The 17,614-nt window shown below is 39.9% G+C and overlaps 1 protein-coding gene and 1 non-coding gene across 3 annotated transcripts in view; one reads left to right on the top strand and one right to left on the bottom strand.

Annotated features, from left to right (window-relative positions):
* Positions 1-17,614, bottom strand: part of CCZ1 (CCZ1 homolog, vacuolar protein trafficking and biogenesis associated) — a 60,453-nt gene that overhangs the window by 38,329 nt on the left and 4,510 nt on the right. For both annotated transcript variants that reach the window (XM_004380815.3, XM_023735342.1), the window contains exons 7-10: positions 16,117-16,292; positions 12,441-12,522; positions 9,735-9,796; positions 9,336-9,447 (exon numbers count right to left, since the gene is read on the bottom strand). In XM_004380815.3, the coding sequence (XP_004380872.1) occupies positions 9,336-9,447; positions 9,735-9,796; positions 12,441-12,522; positions 16,117-16,292 (432 nt within the window). The remainder of the gene's footprint in view (positions 1-9,335; positions 9,448-9,734; positions 9,797-12,440; positions 12,523-16,116; positions 16,293-17,614) is intronic.
* LOC111821339 (U6 spliceosomal RNA) lies at positions 6,282-6,388 on the top strand. The gene has a single exon (XR_002824776.1). It is a non-coding gene; the product is annotated as a U6 spliceosomal RNA (small nuclear RNA).

The following is a 17,614-nucleotide window of genomic DNA, read 5'->3' as shown; positions in this document are numbered from 1 at the left end:
TAGTTTCAGAGGTTCATTCCATCTTCACAGCTTTAGGAAGTCTGAAGTCCACAAAAAGTTGAAATTCTGTTCTGTATTTTCCCCCTTTTGATCAGGATTGTTCTACAGAATCTTGGACCAAACTGGTCGGTAATGGTAGCTGGGCACCATCTAGTTCTTCTGGTCTCATGGCAAAAGAGGCAGTTGTTTATGGAGGCAATGAGCCACACATTCCATATCCTCCTCCTATTCCTGACTCTCCTTCTTCCTCTGTTGCACAGCAAACGGTCTCCAGGTGAACAGAGACCAATTGTTGTGCCCTGGATGGCCGCTTGCAAGCTTTTAAGACTCCAGGCACTACGCAATGAACTAGGAGGTAGAACAGAAGCACTAAACACATTATCAGGCCAATTAACTGGGATGTCCCATAAAACCATGACTTTAAACCTCTACACCAAGGAACCAAATCCCATGAGGTGTTTGGCTGTACATAAGCAGCCTCAATAGCTATTCTTTTCGTTCTTGTACATATATCTATCATACGACCTTTGCCAATTCAACTTTTTACAGGTGTACAACTTATTGACAGCAATTACACTAATTGGCTGTGCAACACCCTTAATCAATGCGATTTTCCCATCACCATTAGCCCCCCTTTTCCTCCTCCCTTCCACCTCTGGTGGATAAACTTTGGTCTCTACACATCTGCCTTTTGTCTTTTTATATAAGTGAGGTCATACAACATTTGTCCTTTTGTGATTGGCTTACTTTGCTCAGCGTAACGTCTCTGAGCTCCATTCACACTGCAGCATGTATCAAGACTTCATTTCTCCTACTGGCTGAGCAGTACTCCATTGTATGTATGACCACATTTTGTTTATCTGCTCATCTGTTCATGGGCATTTAGGTTGTTTTCACTTTTTGGCTATTGTGAATAGTGCTGCAGTGAACACTGACATACAAGTCTTTTTGAGTCTCTGCTTTCAAGTCTTTTGGATATATACCTAGGAGTGGAATTACTGGGTCATATGGTAGTTCTTTTTTTTTTTCGTTTTTTTAGGAACCACCACATTATTTTCCACAACAGCTGTACCATTTTGTATTCCCACCAGCAATGGATAAGGGTTCCAATTTCCCCATATCCTCGCCAACATTTGTTATTTTCATCTTAGCCATCCTGTTGTTGTTGTTAGGTGTCGTCTAGTTGGTTCTGACTCACAGTGACCCTATCGGACAGAGTAGAACTGCTCCATAGGGTTTCCAAGGAGCAAACGGTGGATCTGAACTGCCGATCTTATGGTTAGCTGCTGAGTTCTTAACCACTGTGCCACCAGGGCTCCTTAGCGGGAGTGAAATGGTATCTTATTGTGGCTTCTATTTGTATCTCTCTGATGGCTAATGATGCTGAGCATCTTGGTGGCCATTTGAATGTTCTCTTTGGTGAAATGTCTATTTAAGTGCTTTGCCCACTTTATGATTGGGTTGTCATTTCGTTGTTAAGGTGTCCAAGTTTTATATATATAGGTTGTTAGATTCTTGTTGGATATATGGTTTCTTAAGATATTCTCCCAGTCAGTAGCTTGTCTTTTCGCTTTTTTGGTATAGTCTTTTGATGAACAGAAGTTTTTCATTTTTATGAGGTCCCATTTATTTATTTTGTCCTTTGCTGCTTGTGCTTTTGTTATTATGTTAGATAATCCATTGTTAAAAGCTAGGACAGACAGCATTGCCCCTGCTTTTTCTTCTAAGAAATTTATTATTTTAGTGTGCACATTTAAGTCCTTAATCCATTCTGAATTTGGTTTTGTGTATGGTGTGAGGCATGGATCCTGTTTCATTTTTCTGCATGCAGAAATCTAATTTTCCCGGCACCATTTATTGAAGGGAAACCCTGGTAGCATAGTGGTTAAGAGCCACGGCTGCTAATCAAAAGGTGAGCAGTTCGAATCCACCAGGCGCTCCTTGAAAACTGTGTGGGGCAGTTCTACTCTGTCCTGTAGGGTCACTATGAGTCAGAATCGACTTTAATGGCAACCAGTTTTTTTGAGGAGTTTTTTTATTGAAGAGACTCTTCTTTCCCCATCAGATGGACTTAGCATCCTTGTCAAAAATTAGTTGACCAGAGATGTGTGGGTTTATTTCTGGACTCTTAATTCTATTCCATTGGTCTATGTGTCTATTATTATACCAGTAACAGGCTGTTTTGATTACTGTAGCTGTATAGTATGTTTTAAAATCAGGAAGTGTGAGTTCTCCTACTTTGTTCTCTTTCAACATTTCTTTAGCTATTCAGGGCCTCTTGCCATTCCATATAATGTCAAGGATTGGTTTTTCTATTTCTGTAAAGAAGGCTGTTGGAATTTTTATTGGGATTGCATTGAATCTATAGATTGCTTTGGGTAGTATTGACATCTTAACAATATTAAGTCTTCCAATCTACGAACATGGAACATCTTTTTATTTATTTAAGTCTTCTTTAATCTCTTTCAGCAGTGTTTTACAGTTTCCATTGTGTAAGTCCTTCACACCCTGGTTAGATTTATTCCTAGGTATTTTATTCTCTTAGATACTATTTTAAATGGAATTGTTTCCCTAATTTCCCTTTCAGATTTCTCACTGCTGGTGTATAGAAACCCAAGTGATTTTTGTTTGTTGACCTTGTACCCTGTAACTTTGCTAAATTTCTCTATTAGCTCTAGAAGTTTTCTTGTAGGCTCTTTGGGATTTTTTATATATAGGATCATATCTTTCATAGATAAAGATAATTCTACTTCTTTTCCAACCTGGATACCTTTAATCTCTTTTTCTTGTCTTATTGCTCTGGCTAGGTCTTCTAATACAATATTGAATAGAAGCAGTGAGAGCATGCACCCTTGTCTTTTTCCCACTTTCAAAGGGAAAGCTCTCAGTCTTTCTCCATTAAGTACAATGTTGGCCATTGGCTTTTCATATATGCCCTGAATCATACTGAGGAATTTCCCTTCTATTCCAATCTTCTTTAGAGTTTTCATCAAAAATGGGGTTTGATTTTATGAAATGCTTTTTCTGCATTCACAGAGATGATCATGTGGTTCTTTTCCTTTGTTCTATTGATGTGGTGACTAAATTTGTTGAACCATCCCTGCATTCCTAGAAAAAATCCATTTGGTCACGGTGTATGACTCCTTTAATATGCTGTTGGATTCTGTTCGCTAGAATTTTGTTGAGGATTTTTGCATCTATATTCATAAGAGATACTGGCCTCATAGGGAACCCGGGGTGGAAAGATGGAACGTGCTATTACATTGTGGAGATCGCAACCAATGTCACAAAGCAATATGTGCATGAATTTTCGAATGAGAAATTAACTTGAACTGTAATTTCACCTAAAGCACAATAAAAGAAGAGATTGGCCTGCAGTTTTCTCTTCCTGAGGCATCAAGCGCAACATTATTCTTGGGAGTCAAAAAGAAGAAACAACCCAGATGTCTATTAACTTGTGAATAATAAAAACGTATCTATATAGCAGAATATTAATCCATAAAAAGTAATGAAGTATTGAGAAATAGTTCAACATTGATGTACCCTGAAAACATGCTTAGTGAAAGAAGCCAGTCACAAAAGATTACATACTGTATTACTGCATTTATATGAAATGTCCAGAACAGACAAATCTATATAGAGATAAAAAGTAGATTAGTTGCCAGGGACTGGGGGAGAGAGGAACAGGCAAAGATGGTTAATGGGTGTAAGATTTCCTTTTGAGGAGAAGAAAATGATCTAAAATCGATGCGCTGATGGTTGTGAATATACTGTTGTTGTTGCGTGCCACTGAGTGGATTCCAACAGAACAGAGTACAACGGGTTGTAGGGTTTTCTAGGCTGAAATCTTTATGGGAACAGATCACCAGGTCTTTTGTCCTACAGAGTGGCTGGTAGGTTTGAATCGCCAAGCTTTCAGTTAGCAGCCAAGTGCTTAACCACTACACCACCTGGGTTCCTTTGTCAATATACTAGGGTGCAGTAAAGGATTAACCTTGCCCAAAGAGAGGTCTGGCCTTTGCCCCTGACTCCTTTAAATTCTTTGGAATGTTCTGCCTAATAAAAGTACCTTTTTTACCTGAGTGCCTTGTGCCACACCAGATAGTCTGTGCTAACATGTGACTTATGGTGGGGGTCTTGGGTCATGTGGTATCAGCTCAGTCCCTGGAGAGGTTGGAAACTAAAGTCAGTAACATGAGTGGTCAGCCTTGTTGACCCCTAATAAAAACTCTGGAAACCAAGGCCTGGGGTGAGCGTCCCTGGTGGGCAATATGCCATTGCTGCTGGGAGAAATGAGTGTCATCTGCATGACTCCACTGAAGACGACAACTGGAAGCTCACAGCTGGTGACTCCTGGACTCTGTCCCGTGTGCCCTTTCCTTTGGATGATTTTCATCTGTATCCTTTCACTGTAATAAACCCTAACTGTGAGTACAGCTGACCCTTCTGGGTTCTGTGAGACCTTCCAGTGAATCATTTAATTTGAGGGTGGTCTTGAGGACCCCCCTAAACTCGTGGCTGGTGTCAGAAGTAGGATGGCCTTGGGGAATCTTGAACTTTGCAACAAAAAACCATTGAACTGTATACTTTATATGTATTGTATGGTGTTACAGATTGAATTGTGTCCCCCCAAAAATGTGTGACAACTTGGCTACTCCATGATTCCCAGTACTGTGTGATTGTCCACCATTCTGTCATCTGATGTGATTTTCCTATGTATTGTAAATCCTACCTCTATGTTAATGAGGTGGGATTATCAACAGTTATGTTAATGAGGCAGGACTCAATCTACAAGATTAGGTTGCATTTTAAGTCAATCTCTTTTGAGATACCAAAGACAGAAGAGAGTAGAGAGACATGGGGACCTCATACCACGAAGAAGGAAGCACCAGGAGCACAGTGTGTTCTTTGGACCTGGGGTCCCTGTGCAGAGAAGCTCCTCAACCAGGGGAAGACTGATGACAAAGACCCTCCCCCAGAGCCATAAGCAAGAGAAAGCCTTCCCCTGGAGCTGGCGTCCTGGAATTCAGATTTCTAGCCTCCTAGACTGTGAGAAAATAAATTTCTCTTTGTTAAAGCCATCCACTTGTGTTATTTCTGTTATAGCAGCACTAGATAACTAAGAGATATGGTCTGCAAATTATATCTCAATGAAGATGATAAAAAAAAGATAAGAATTTTTTAACATAACCACAATGTCATTATCACACCTAAAATAAATTATATCTATAGGTTGACTCTAAAAACTGAAACCCAATAAACAACCTAGTGTACCAGGCTCATATTTCCTTCATTGATGGTTCAAAGTCCCTACACCTGAGTCATTCAAAGAAGCATGATTTTAGCTGCCACTCCAATTACTGATCAAAATGCCTCATTTTAGTTTGTTTCATTTTCCTACCACATCATTTTAGATATTTTCCATGGAGTCTGGCCCACCATGCCCCCGCCCCCATTCTGCGCCTTTATTACATTCTAAGTTTTATCAAATGTCTTATTTTATGAATGAAATATCTTTTTGTCCTGGAGTCATCAGACCCCAAAGCCCTCTTTCTGTCTTTTCCATTACGGAGGCACTGTGGTGGTAAGTTCATCAGCAGATCTTAAGGGCACTATCACGTCCAGACGTCCTTTTACTCTTTTCATGGATTAGAACCACTGTTTTGGGTTCCACTGTTTTCTCTCCCGGGGTACTCACTTACTCTGCTGAGGTACAACCTCATGTGACATCCTAAGGAAGGATACGTGGGGTACTCTTTTTAAGAATTTTCATGTTTAAAATGTCTTTCTGTTGTCTTATCTGTGATTGATAGTTTGGCAGGGCAAAGAATTCTACAGTGAAAATCAAGCCCCTCTTCCACTGTCAACTAACATCTGGCACTGGTGGTGAAACCACTAATGCCAGTTTTATTTTTGTTCCTTTACAGGCGACCTGATTTTTCTTCTGGAAGCTTTTAGGATCTTGTCTTCATCTCTGAATTTCTGACCTTGATCACTGTTGTTTCTAGGTGTGAGTCTTTTTTATTTACAGCACTAGATATTCAGTGGGCCTTTTTAACCTGGAAAATTGTGTTCTTCATCTAGGTATTTTCTTGCAATACTATGTTACTATTTTCCTCTCCTCTACCTTGTTAGTCAGATGGTTGAAATTCTGAATTGATCCTCTCTCTCACCTTTCCTCTCCTGTTTTTATCTCTTGCCATTTTATCCTACATTCTGGGGCAGTCCAACTTATTTTTAACTCTTTTAATGAATTTCTTATTTCAAAATTTATATTTTCAGTGCTCACTTCGGCAGCACATATACCAAAATTCGAACGATACACAGAATATTAGCATGGCCCCTGTGCAAAGATGACATGCAAATTTGTGATGCGTTCCATATTCTGAGAAAACCACAAGGGAAAGATTAGTCCAAAGGACTAACGGACCACAACTACCACAGCCTCCACCAGACTGAGTCCAACACAACTAGCCGGTGCCCGGCTACCACTACTACTGCTCTGACAGGGATAACAACAGAGGGTCCCAGACAGAACTGGAGAAAAATGTAGAACAAAATTCAAACTCACAAAAAAAGACCAAACTTACTGGTCTGACAGACTGGAGAAACCACGGGAGTATGGCCCCTGGACACACTTTTAACCCAATACTGAAGTCACTCCTGAGGCTCACCCTTTAGCCAACGATAAGACAGGCCCGTAAAACAAACAATACACATGCAGCTCAACTATGTGTATGAGACTAAATGAGCATACTAGCCCAGGGTCAAGAACAAGAAGGCAGGAGGGGACAGGAAAGCTGGAAAAATAAAAACGGGGAACCCAAGGTCGAGAAGATAAGAGTGTTGACACGTCGAGGGGTTGGTAACTAATGTCATAAAACAATATGTGTATTAAATGTTTAATGAGAAACTAATTTGCTCTGTAAACCTTCACCTAAAGCACAAAAAGTGACTGCACGTGAAAAAAAAATATTTTCAGTTAATCTGAGGTTAGTATAACCTGAACTCTTTCATATCATTCTGTTTCAATTTTACAGACATATCTTTTCTAATCTCTGTGAAAGCTAATCAGAATTTCTAGAAGTTCTCTTCTGTTCCCGGAATGATTTCTGTTTTTTTCAGGATCTGCAGTTTTGTCCGTTTTTCCAACCATATTTAAGGACGAAGCTACGAAAGGCTGAGCTGGGAGGGAGGCTGCCCTTTAGTGCTGAGTACATAGCAATGGCAGAAAGAGTGCAGGCCCTTCTTAGGCGCTGATGCCCACATTAGCTACTCTAGGTCTCTCCAGATTGTTTACTTTCTTTAAAAGCACCCTCAATTAAAGGAACTGGTCTGCAAGACTACCTGCATCCATGAACTACTGCCTCCTCTATAAGGACCAGAAGAACTGACTAGTGCCTTGCTACAATTACTGAACATTTTGATCAGGGACACGATAGATGGACCCTGATGAAAAGGGAGAAAAAGGTGGAACAGAATTTTAAATTCTTAAAGATGCCAGATGTACTGGACTCACTGAGACTGGAAGAACCCCCAAATCTATTGCCCTGAGATACTCTTTAAACCTTCAACCAAAACCATGTCCTGAAGTCATCTTTAAACTAAACAGTAGTTTAGCTCAATTACTAAAGAACACATGCCTTGAGTATTGCACTCTTTAAAAAGATTATATATATGAGATCAAATTGACAACTATTAACTCTGAAACACAGGTGAGAAGTTTGGAGGGCAGTGAGTCTCAGGTAACAAGTGGTGAAACAACTGGAGACAGCGAGATTGCTGACACAGTGTGAAGAACGTAACCAATGTCACTGAAAGGTACATGCAGAAATTGTTGAACGGGTGCATGACTTGCTCTGTATATTTTTACCAAAAATAAATATTTAAAAAAAAAGACCCTCATTTACCTTGAGAACATATGCTGAGTGAAATAAGTCAATCATAAAAGAATAGTGTACGATCGTACTTATACAAAATGTCTAGAATAGGCAAACGTATAGAGACCAAAGTTTACTAGTGGTTAGAAGAAGTGGGGGGCATTGTTTAGGAAGAATTGAGTATCTGTTATTGATGATGGAAAATTGACGATGGATATTGGTGACTGCACAACATGATTAATGTAACTAGTGTCACTGAATTGTACGTGTACGTGTAAAAAATGTTGAAATGGCAAATGTTGTGTTACATATTTTTTACCACAAATAAGAGAAAAAAAAAAGACCCTCAATTTTCACTCAAGTATAGGTGCTCAGTTGTAGGCCCGACTGTGTGCAAGGAGGGGGAAAAATAAAACAAACCAAACCCACTGCCGTCAAGTCAATTTCAACTCATAGTGATCCTACTGGGACAGAGTAGAACTGCTCCATAATGTTCTCATGGCTGTAATTTTCACACAGAAGCAGACTGCCACATCTTTCTACCACGGAGTGGCTGATGGGTTCGAACCACCAATTTTTCAGTTAGCAGCCGAGCACTTAGCCACTGCACCACCATGACTTAAGGACAGGGAGGGGGGTTTATATACAATATTTCATTATCCCCTCTCCTTCCACATCCACTTCCCACTCCTGACTCCTGGGTGACTGCCTCCCAGCCAGGAGCTTCTGCAGGCTCCACGGGGCAGGCAGCTCTTGCCTTAACACTCCCTCTCCACTTATGACCTAAGCTGGAGCTTCCTCTGCTCTGCTCTACCAGGCATCACTCTTACATCTCTTCTCCATCTTCCAGAAAGCTGCAGAACTTCCTCGCCTTTGGATGTTCATTCTCATGGTATCGTTTCTCGTGCCTTTATGAATTAAAGTTTAATTGTAGTTGCAGACAGGAAAGACAACAAACCCACGCGCTTAAGTCTGCTTTCCTGAACCAAAAACTGCCTTTGAAAAAAAGGTTCCAACCTAAGATACATAATATCCTGGCAGAGACCAAATCCTATCCTCAGAGTTAGTGAGTTCAGAGTTCATAGCTTTACAATCAAAGCAAAAAAGCAGAAGTCACTAAAGTGTGGCCAAGGCCACATCCAGAAGGCATTTCATCAATAGACAGTAACCTCTGACAGCCTTTGATTTCTGAGCACCCAGGACTTTTAACTGTTTGCTAATTACCGCCCTCGACAGTTACTGTTCCACTAACAACATTGTTTAAAAGGAGCTGAAAATAAAATGTACTACTCCAGAAGAGCACCCATTTTGAGTTTCACAATAATTAGAACTTTCAACACCCTTGCCATGAAACACTGAGGATGCTGGCATATGTACTCATGGACATGTGTACACATGCAAGAAATAATTACTTTAGTATTAATCTGTAATGCTGGATGGAAAAGCAGTTGTTACCTTATAAACAATTAAATGGAGCTCTTCATAAGTGTCATCTGTATTTACAAAAATTTTGGGGAATCTGCATTTTGCTTCTGGATCATTAAGGTTCAAGGGTCCAGTAAGAAATCTTAAAAGTAAGCACAGAGATGACTCAATTCAATTAGGTAAATCATACACAGGAATAAACAGAATACATTCCTATTTAACATACATCAATTTTTTTTTTGAAGCTAAACACCACTTGGAAAACACCAAATCAGAACATGATAGTTTTAATTCACTGGAAACAACAGAATTTCCTTTGTGATTACTGCCAATGAAATAGCACAAAGCTAATTCAGTGTGCATGATTTTAATCTTTACCAAAGAAGATAATAAAACCAAATATTATACACCAAAGAACAAAAGTCCTACCTTCCATAGTGTTGAAGATTTCCTGGCATTTCTGCCCTTACTGGTGAATCCCTACCCGCCAACTGTAAACAAATTTAATGTTGAGAAATGACTTATTAGGATTTTTACTCTTGATGCTTTGAAAAACAGCATTCATGCCTACTAGTTGGTCCTGTGCCCTATTTCTGTATCAATTCCCCCATATCCCTCCTGTACAAAAACAGCGGAGGGGGGATTATAGAGGTACATGAAGAATTTACGGATTTTAATCAGAATTGTCATAACGTAACTTCATCCTACTCTAAATTCCACAGACAATTTAGCTCCTTTTATAACAGTGACTGAAATTCCCCACTTGGCTCACACATGCTAGGCAATGTGCTAAGCACATGGCATAAATTACTTAATTCTATCTCACATCACCCCAGGAGGAGTGTATTTCCCCCACTTTCTAGACGTGGAAACTAAGGTGAAGGTCGTAGTTCACCAACACGCACAGCTCCTAAGTGGCAGCACCAGCAACCAAACCCAGGCCTGTCTGAGGTCAGAGGCCCTGCCTTCAACCATTACTTCATGCCCCCTCATTGAGTTATACGGGTGACACATTCCCAGTTTCTTCTGCTGGAAGATAAACTATTTCAACGTGCATGTTGTTCTTGTTGGGTACCATCAACTTCTGGGTACCAGAACTGCCCCACAGGGTTTTCTTGGCTGTTCATCTCTGCAGATTACTAGGTCTTTCTCCTGCAGAGCCGGGTGCGAACTGCCAAGCTTTTGGTTTGCAGCCAAGTGCTTAACCATTGCATCACCAGGGCTCGAAAAAAAATCCAAATCTAACAGTTATGTTAGCTAAAGAGTGTTATTCTTCTAAAAATTACTAATGCTCTTCTAGTCTATATAAAATTTTAACTTGTAACCTCAAAAGAAAAAGTCAAAAACATAGTAAATCCAGTGGTAAAAATGCACAGTCTGACTTTCATATCCACACTGCCGCTTCTATGTGTGGCTTCTGATTTTATAAGCCTAAGCCTGCAGGTATGTAATAAAGCAGCCGATGGAGTTTGCTGTCGTGGCAACAGCACTGCCTCATGCTGAAAAGCCTCCTGAAGTGAGCCTTCTAGACAGGTGTCCACACAAAACATGACTGAGGGATGTAGCGATAAATAACTGCTTTAGCATCAGACGCAGACCCTGGGATCAAGTCCTGGCTCTGCCACTTACTGGATGAGTGCTCTTGGGTAAGGCGTTTAAACCCCCTCAGCTCCATTAAGATGAACTTAAAAGGTACCCAACCTCAGGGTTGTTGTCAGGATGCAATGAGACTAGCATTTAGTACACTGTCGGGCATACAGTAGCATCAAGAAATGTTAACTATGGCATTAGAGCTGCCTAGAAAGCAAAAAAGGAGGGTGAGAGCGGCTGTACAACTTGAAGAATGTAATCAATGCTACTGAACTGTACATGTAGAAACAGTTGAATTAGTGTATGTTTGGCTGTATATATTCTCAACAACTACAACAAAAAACTGCCTAGAAAGGAATGACGTGCAGGACTTTTTTGAAACCTTGCTTTCAATTTCTAGCAGAGATTTTTCCTATTGTTTTAATACATGCCCTTCGAAAATAGAACAAACAGGGGCACCTGAGCCAAAACGGTGATTTTTTTTTTTTTTTTTTTAATGGGCTACAAACACTTTTCACTTTCAACCTAATTAAAGCTCCAAAAAGATACTTTGGAGAGAACACTGCAGTACTATTTAAAGTTCTCTGCAGAAGATTGGGAAATTTAGTAGCAGAGTGGAAAAGCTAGGCAGGCAACATGACATTTACTAAAAATTAGAGCTCATGTTTGTAGATGAAAAGACACTGGGATTAACCTCTGTTTTATCAAAGATGCCTGGATTTTCAAAGTTCCCAGAACCTATCTAAGAACCCAGCGTTTTCTCCAACTCAACGAATACCTCGTCCTAAAAACATACCTTTGGTATTGCATTTGAATGTAACAAACTGCAGAAGAACTGACATACGTGGTTTTCTGTGCTACTAATTGATATGCAACTAAATAAATATATATTAAATAGCACACTGTACTGCTGTTGTTGTGAGCTGCTGAGTTGATTTCAACGCATAGCAACCCCTTGTGACAGTAGAACTGCCCTATAAGGTTTTCCAGGCTTTATCTTTATGGGAGCAGATAGCCAGGTCTTTTCTCCCGCAAAGCTGCTGGGTGGGTTCAAACCTCCAACCTTTCAGTTAGCAGCCAAGTAGAGCTGCCTAAATACCACACTCAACCAAACCTACTGCTGTTGAGTTGATGCCAACTAAGTGTCTATACAATTTTGAATTTTACTTTTTTACTTAGTTTATCATAAGTGTTTTTCGTTAATCTAAACTCATCGCTGTCAAGTTGATTACAACTCATAGTGAGCCTACAGGACAGAGCAGAACTGCCCCATAGGGTTTCCAAGTCTGTAAATCTTTACAAAGCATACAGCCACATCTTTCTGATGTGAAGCGGCTGGTGGGTTCAAGCCGCCAACCTTTCAGTTAGCAGCCAAGTGTTTAACCACTGCACCACTAGGGCTCCTCTAAATACCATACCATTGTAAAATACAAATCAGTCCACCCATTACCATGTCACTCCACCCCTTCCCTCCCCCAATACACACGCACATAAACATATGTACATTATATATACATACAGTGATCTTTCAGTACCCAATCATACCTCAGGTTCAATGTGCCTTGGAAATAGAGATGTGGTGAGGTATTTGTATAAAATTCTCATGTCATCCTGTTCTAATCCACTCCTGAAACATGAGAAAAGCACTGTGTTAAATGTTTGGAATTGGTTTTCTATCTCTCTATTGCTCTATGATAAAGTTCATCATTATATCAATAAGTACTTTCCCTGAATGGGAATTCAAGAAGGGAATGAATCAGACTTGAGTCCTGGTACTAGAACTTTATCCTGATCTGCTAAAGGCTACTCCGATGTAGTCCTCTATTTTATATGCCATTTTAAATAAAAAGTCACAACAAATTTGATTCTCAGAATTATTCAGGAAGCATTAAAAACCACAATGCTCATTTCAGATAGAAGATTTCTCTTAGCTTTCTGGTTTCTACAGTAATGCCACATTCTTTCACCTAGCATGCTGGAAAAACACTGGTATGCTGTAGACAGGGAACTTGATCCTGCTGTATCTCAGAAATGTCGATTTTAATTCTCTGGATTTCAGTGTCAGCAAAAGAAGGGAGAGAAAGAAAGAAGCTTTCGGGCAAACCATCTAATCCGAAATGAGAAAAGAACAAGTAGCATGTGGAAAAAGTGCTGAGAACTACAGGCATCAGACTCTACTTGAAATCAGTTTTTAAACAATGAGTTCATATCTGGGTTTTTTCCATTCAAGATAATGGAGAAAATCCTGGAAAGAAATCTAACTTTATATAAATCACACCTTCACGCTTTCTCCCAGAGGCACTCTCTTCTTTTCTCAGTAAGGTCATGGGTTAGAAAAAGTCTGGTCTGTGTTGGCAAATAAATGCTACCCGCTTGCCTAGACTTCCAATTTTCCTGTCTCACCTTTTTCTCTTCCTATACTGTACTGCCTCTCTTCTTTCAAGATTCAATTTTCACAATGTCTTGTCCAAACTAAAACTATAAGAAGGCCCTATACCCTTAAGAAGCAGCATTGGTGGTGCAGTGGTTAAGTGCTCAGCTGCTAACCAGAAGGTCAGCAGTTCAAGCCCACCAGCCGCTCTGGGGGGAAAAAGATGTGGCAGTCTGCTTCCGTAAAGATGACAGCCTCGGAGACGCTATGAGGCAGTTCTACCCTGTCCTATAGGGTCACTGTGAGTTGGAATCAACTCAATGGCAACAGGTTTTGTTTTCTGCTAAGCAGAAAGAGAAGTTCCGGGTCCAAAGGTAAAGCCAAAAGCCAAGAAGTGGTTCAAAAGCTTTAATACTCTGTCCTACAGCAATATCAACCCTGAAATATCAGGCAGACAACTAGGCTGACAGAATCGCCAATTCAAACTTTTGCTAAAATGACTGAGATGAGAGAAAACACAGATGGAAACAAAACAGGTTCTGCATGCCATTCTCCTTTTAAGACATAAATAAGCAGTACTGGGGAAGAGGGATGAGAAGCAGAAGACAAGCTATAAAGAATGAACGGGCTGGGCAATTTGTATTCTAGAGTTTCCATGTGCAGTAACAGTAGCTATTAGGAACTGTGGCTATTGAGCACTTGAAATGTGGCTCGTCAGAGTGAGTGTAAAATACACACGAGATCTCAAAGACTTAGCACAAAAATAGAATAAAATAGCTTACTAATTTTTTTATATTGCTTACAGGTTGAACTAATGTTGTAATTAATTTCACCTGTTTCTTTTTAGTTTAAATGTCTACTGGAATATTTAAAATTACATGTGTGGCTTGCATTGTATTCCTACGGGACGGCACTGCTCTAGACCACAGGGCATGGAGTAGAAAACTATAAAAGGAAATGGAAGGCAACACTTACTGTTTATTTACGTACACTGTACTTAGAGCTTTGTTTATTTCACTAAAGACCTATTGTTAGATGCTGTCGAGTCGATTTTCGAGTCATAGCGGCCCCATGTGACAGAGCAGAACCGCCCCATAGGATTTTCTAAGTTGTAATTTCTACAGGAGCAGATCGTCAGGTCTTTCTCCTGTGGAGCCACTGAGTGGGTTGACCACCAACCTTTCGGTTAACCACCGAACGCTTAACTTCTGCGCCACCTAGGCTCCTTACATCAGACCTGCTAGCCATTAAATATTTCAGTGTTGACTTCAAGCATTTTAAAAACAAAAAAAATAAAGACAGTTGAAGCCAGCTGTTCAGAGCACAAAACACCAAGTAGGCCAATTCCCACTATGCCTCTGTTAAAAGATCCCCATTCACTCTGACCATAGCGACTATCTCACCATATCTGTCTCCCTTAATTCCTGCTCCCTTCTCTCCTACAAAAATTAATGAAGCGATATTGTTTGCGTTATACAAGCTGTTACCACAGAAAATTTCTTACAACTGCATGTGAATCTTCAATGATCTCAAAATAGAAAGCTAAAAAATCCGAAACAGAATTCCTTCCTTAGCACAAAAATAAATAAATAAACAAATACATAAAGCAAGCAAAACCCCGTACTGACAGGCGCAAATAATTTAGGGTTCCATCAATGGCTGCTACCAAACAGGAAACAACACACTCATGCTCAGAAGTTCAGGTGATGTCTGAAGTCTCTCGAGCACGGTAAGCAATTTTCCCTTTTACAAAAAGCAAAAACTTTTCTTCCACTTAAATCACAACCGACTCTTTTACATGCATGATAAGATGCTACTACTTTGTCAAGCCTGATTTTTCTTTTTGTTTTGCATGTTACTCTGGGGACTGTTTTTCTTTCAGCACTAAGTGGACTTTTGTTGATTTTGCTCCAAGATCCACACGTACTCTAAGTGAAACAACAACTCCAAAGTGGCAAGCCACACGCAGCCACAGTCAGCAGTCTGCACTGCACTAAGGCACCGTGCAGACGCACATACTTTATCTCAAGAACTTCTTTTAGAAGCGCTACCAGGGGCCTAGCCCTCAGAAGCTCGGCTCAGACAGCACCTCTCAGCCACAAGTAAAGAGCATGGACGGGCACACTCTCCTCAGGATCAATCCCCTATGCAGTTGCCATCTTACACACATTCACATGGTTTTCCCAGAGTTTAGTCTTAGGTGGTTGAGAGCATTTGGTAATACAGTAAAACCCGCGAAAGCCAGAACCTGTGTAAGGGAAACCTGTCAGAGAAGGTAAACTCAAATATTTTCCACTAAAATGAGAAAGAAAAGTGGTGAAGACTACACCCTGTCAAAGGCAGAAAACTTGCAAGACTGAGAAAAACAAGGCAGGCCCATCAAGTTCCGGCTCTCACAGGTCTCACTGAAGTTTATCTTTGCTTCTTGAACATCAACTCTCCAAAAGAAATCATGTTTTTGTTCCTACTACATAGTTTGGTGACGGGGGGGAGTTCCCTAGACTATGGAACACTTTTGATTTCTTGGATATTTTAAAAAGCTAGGTTTTAAATAAAAAGCATTAAAAATTATTGATTTCCACATCTGGAAAAACACCGACATAAAAATACAATTTATAAATCTTATCTGATGGTTTCTTTCATGGAATCAATTTTCAATCTCAATTTTAATCAAAATAACTCTGGTTGTGGTTTAAATAATCACTGCTTTATTTTGACAATATCTATAAAAATGCTTCCCACCCACGACCCTTGCTATTAGTTTCAGTTTGGCAACATGCTACCAATCAGCCATTGCTGTTTTATTCTAAGAGACTTTCTTCTTTACATGCCAAAGTAGGGTGTACCTACCAGATGAGCTGATCGTTGTAGAGAAAGGCAGTGTATTTGACTATATTCAAGCTTTCCTCCATTCTATTAATAAAGGACTGGATTTTCAAATAAGTCATTTTATCCAATGGGAAGAAGCTGATTCCACCAAAAATGTCAAGCAGGTCACATGACTGCAAATGAAGTGTCTGCAGATACTGTAGGGAAAACACAAGGCATAAAACTTACTAACGGTACATTGAAGGCCCTGCTCTTTGACAACTGAAAATACTTAACCTTATGTTAGATTAATATCAACGGTACAACTACATACTGACAACAGCACTAACTGATAAGACCAACAAGTAGGTGAGTCCTAGGTAATTAGATTTGAAATCAGTACTAATTTCAAATTATAAAGCTCAAACAAAACTATTGTTGTTGTTCTGTGCTGTCAAGTCGATTGCGATTCACAGCAACCCTAAAGGACAGAGCAGAACTGCCTCATAGAGCTTCCAAGGCTGTAAACCTTTACAAATGCAGACTGCCAGGTCTTTTCTCCTACGGAGCCACTGGTGCATTCCAAGTGTCGACCTTTCGGTTAGCAGCCAAGTGCTTAACCACTGTGCCCCTAGGGCTCCTTCAAACAAAACTATTAAATGTTTAATCAGTATTGTGCTTTATCTTTTTAAAGTATTTAATTCCTTATATTCGATTGACTTGTTTCAAATTAGACTGACCTGTTTAGGAATCCACATGATAATGTCACGGACAGACCGTGCCATTCTCTACTAAAATCAGGTAGAAAAGACATGTGCTTAGGACAAGAAGTCCTGACTACAGTGAAAGAACAGTTTGTTGACAGGGAGAAGAGAAATGAGGACAACAGGGAATCAGGAGACAGTATAAGAGTGAATAATTATGGTCATTAAAGTGACGAAACAAGAAAGAAGTACTGCTAATGCCTAACAATAAAAGAATTAAAAAAAAAAAGATACCAAAGGTGTTTTAGAGGGGAAATAATTTGAGAATTAGTCCTCCAAGATAAATCAAATTTGACCAGAGGCAGGGAGTCCTCATGGTACAGTGGGTTAAGTGCTCAGCTGCTAACTAAAAGGTTGTGATTCAAACCCACAGCAACTCCACGGGAGAAAGATGTGGCTGACTGCTTCCATAAAGATCACAGCCTTGGAAACCCTATGGGACAGTTCTACTCTGTCCTCCAGAATCTAGGGTTACTATGAGTAGAAATCAACTCAATGGCAATGGATACAATGGGTACAGGGAAGATATGCAAAATCCAACTTACAATGAAAGAGAATGGCAACTATTTCGGGACAGTTATTTATCACCTGGGACAAATCACACTAATAACCATTAAGGTGACAAAGTCTGTCATAGCCAAGACTTTTCACTTACAGTCAAAATAGATGAGACCCATTTAATAAACAGAATTAGCCCTTAAGAATGTACCACTCTACAAAACAAAATCCACCATAAAAGACAAAGAAGGACACTATATAATGATTAAGGGGACGAT

The sequence above is a fragment of the Trichechus manatus genome, unplaced genomic scaffold (genome assembly GCF_000243295.1).
Source record: "Trichechus manatus latirostris isolate Lorelei unplaced genomic scaffold, TriManLat1.0 scaffold00077, whole genome shotgun sequence".
NCBI classification, from domain to species: Eukaryota; Metazoa; Chordata; class Mammalia; order Sirenia; family Trichechidae; genus Trichechus; species Trichechus manatus.
The sequence above is the reverse complement of the archived record's forward strand: the minus strand, read 5'-3'. Positions and strand labels throughout refer to the sequence as shown.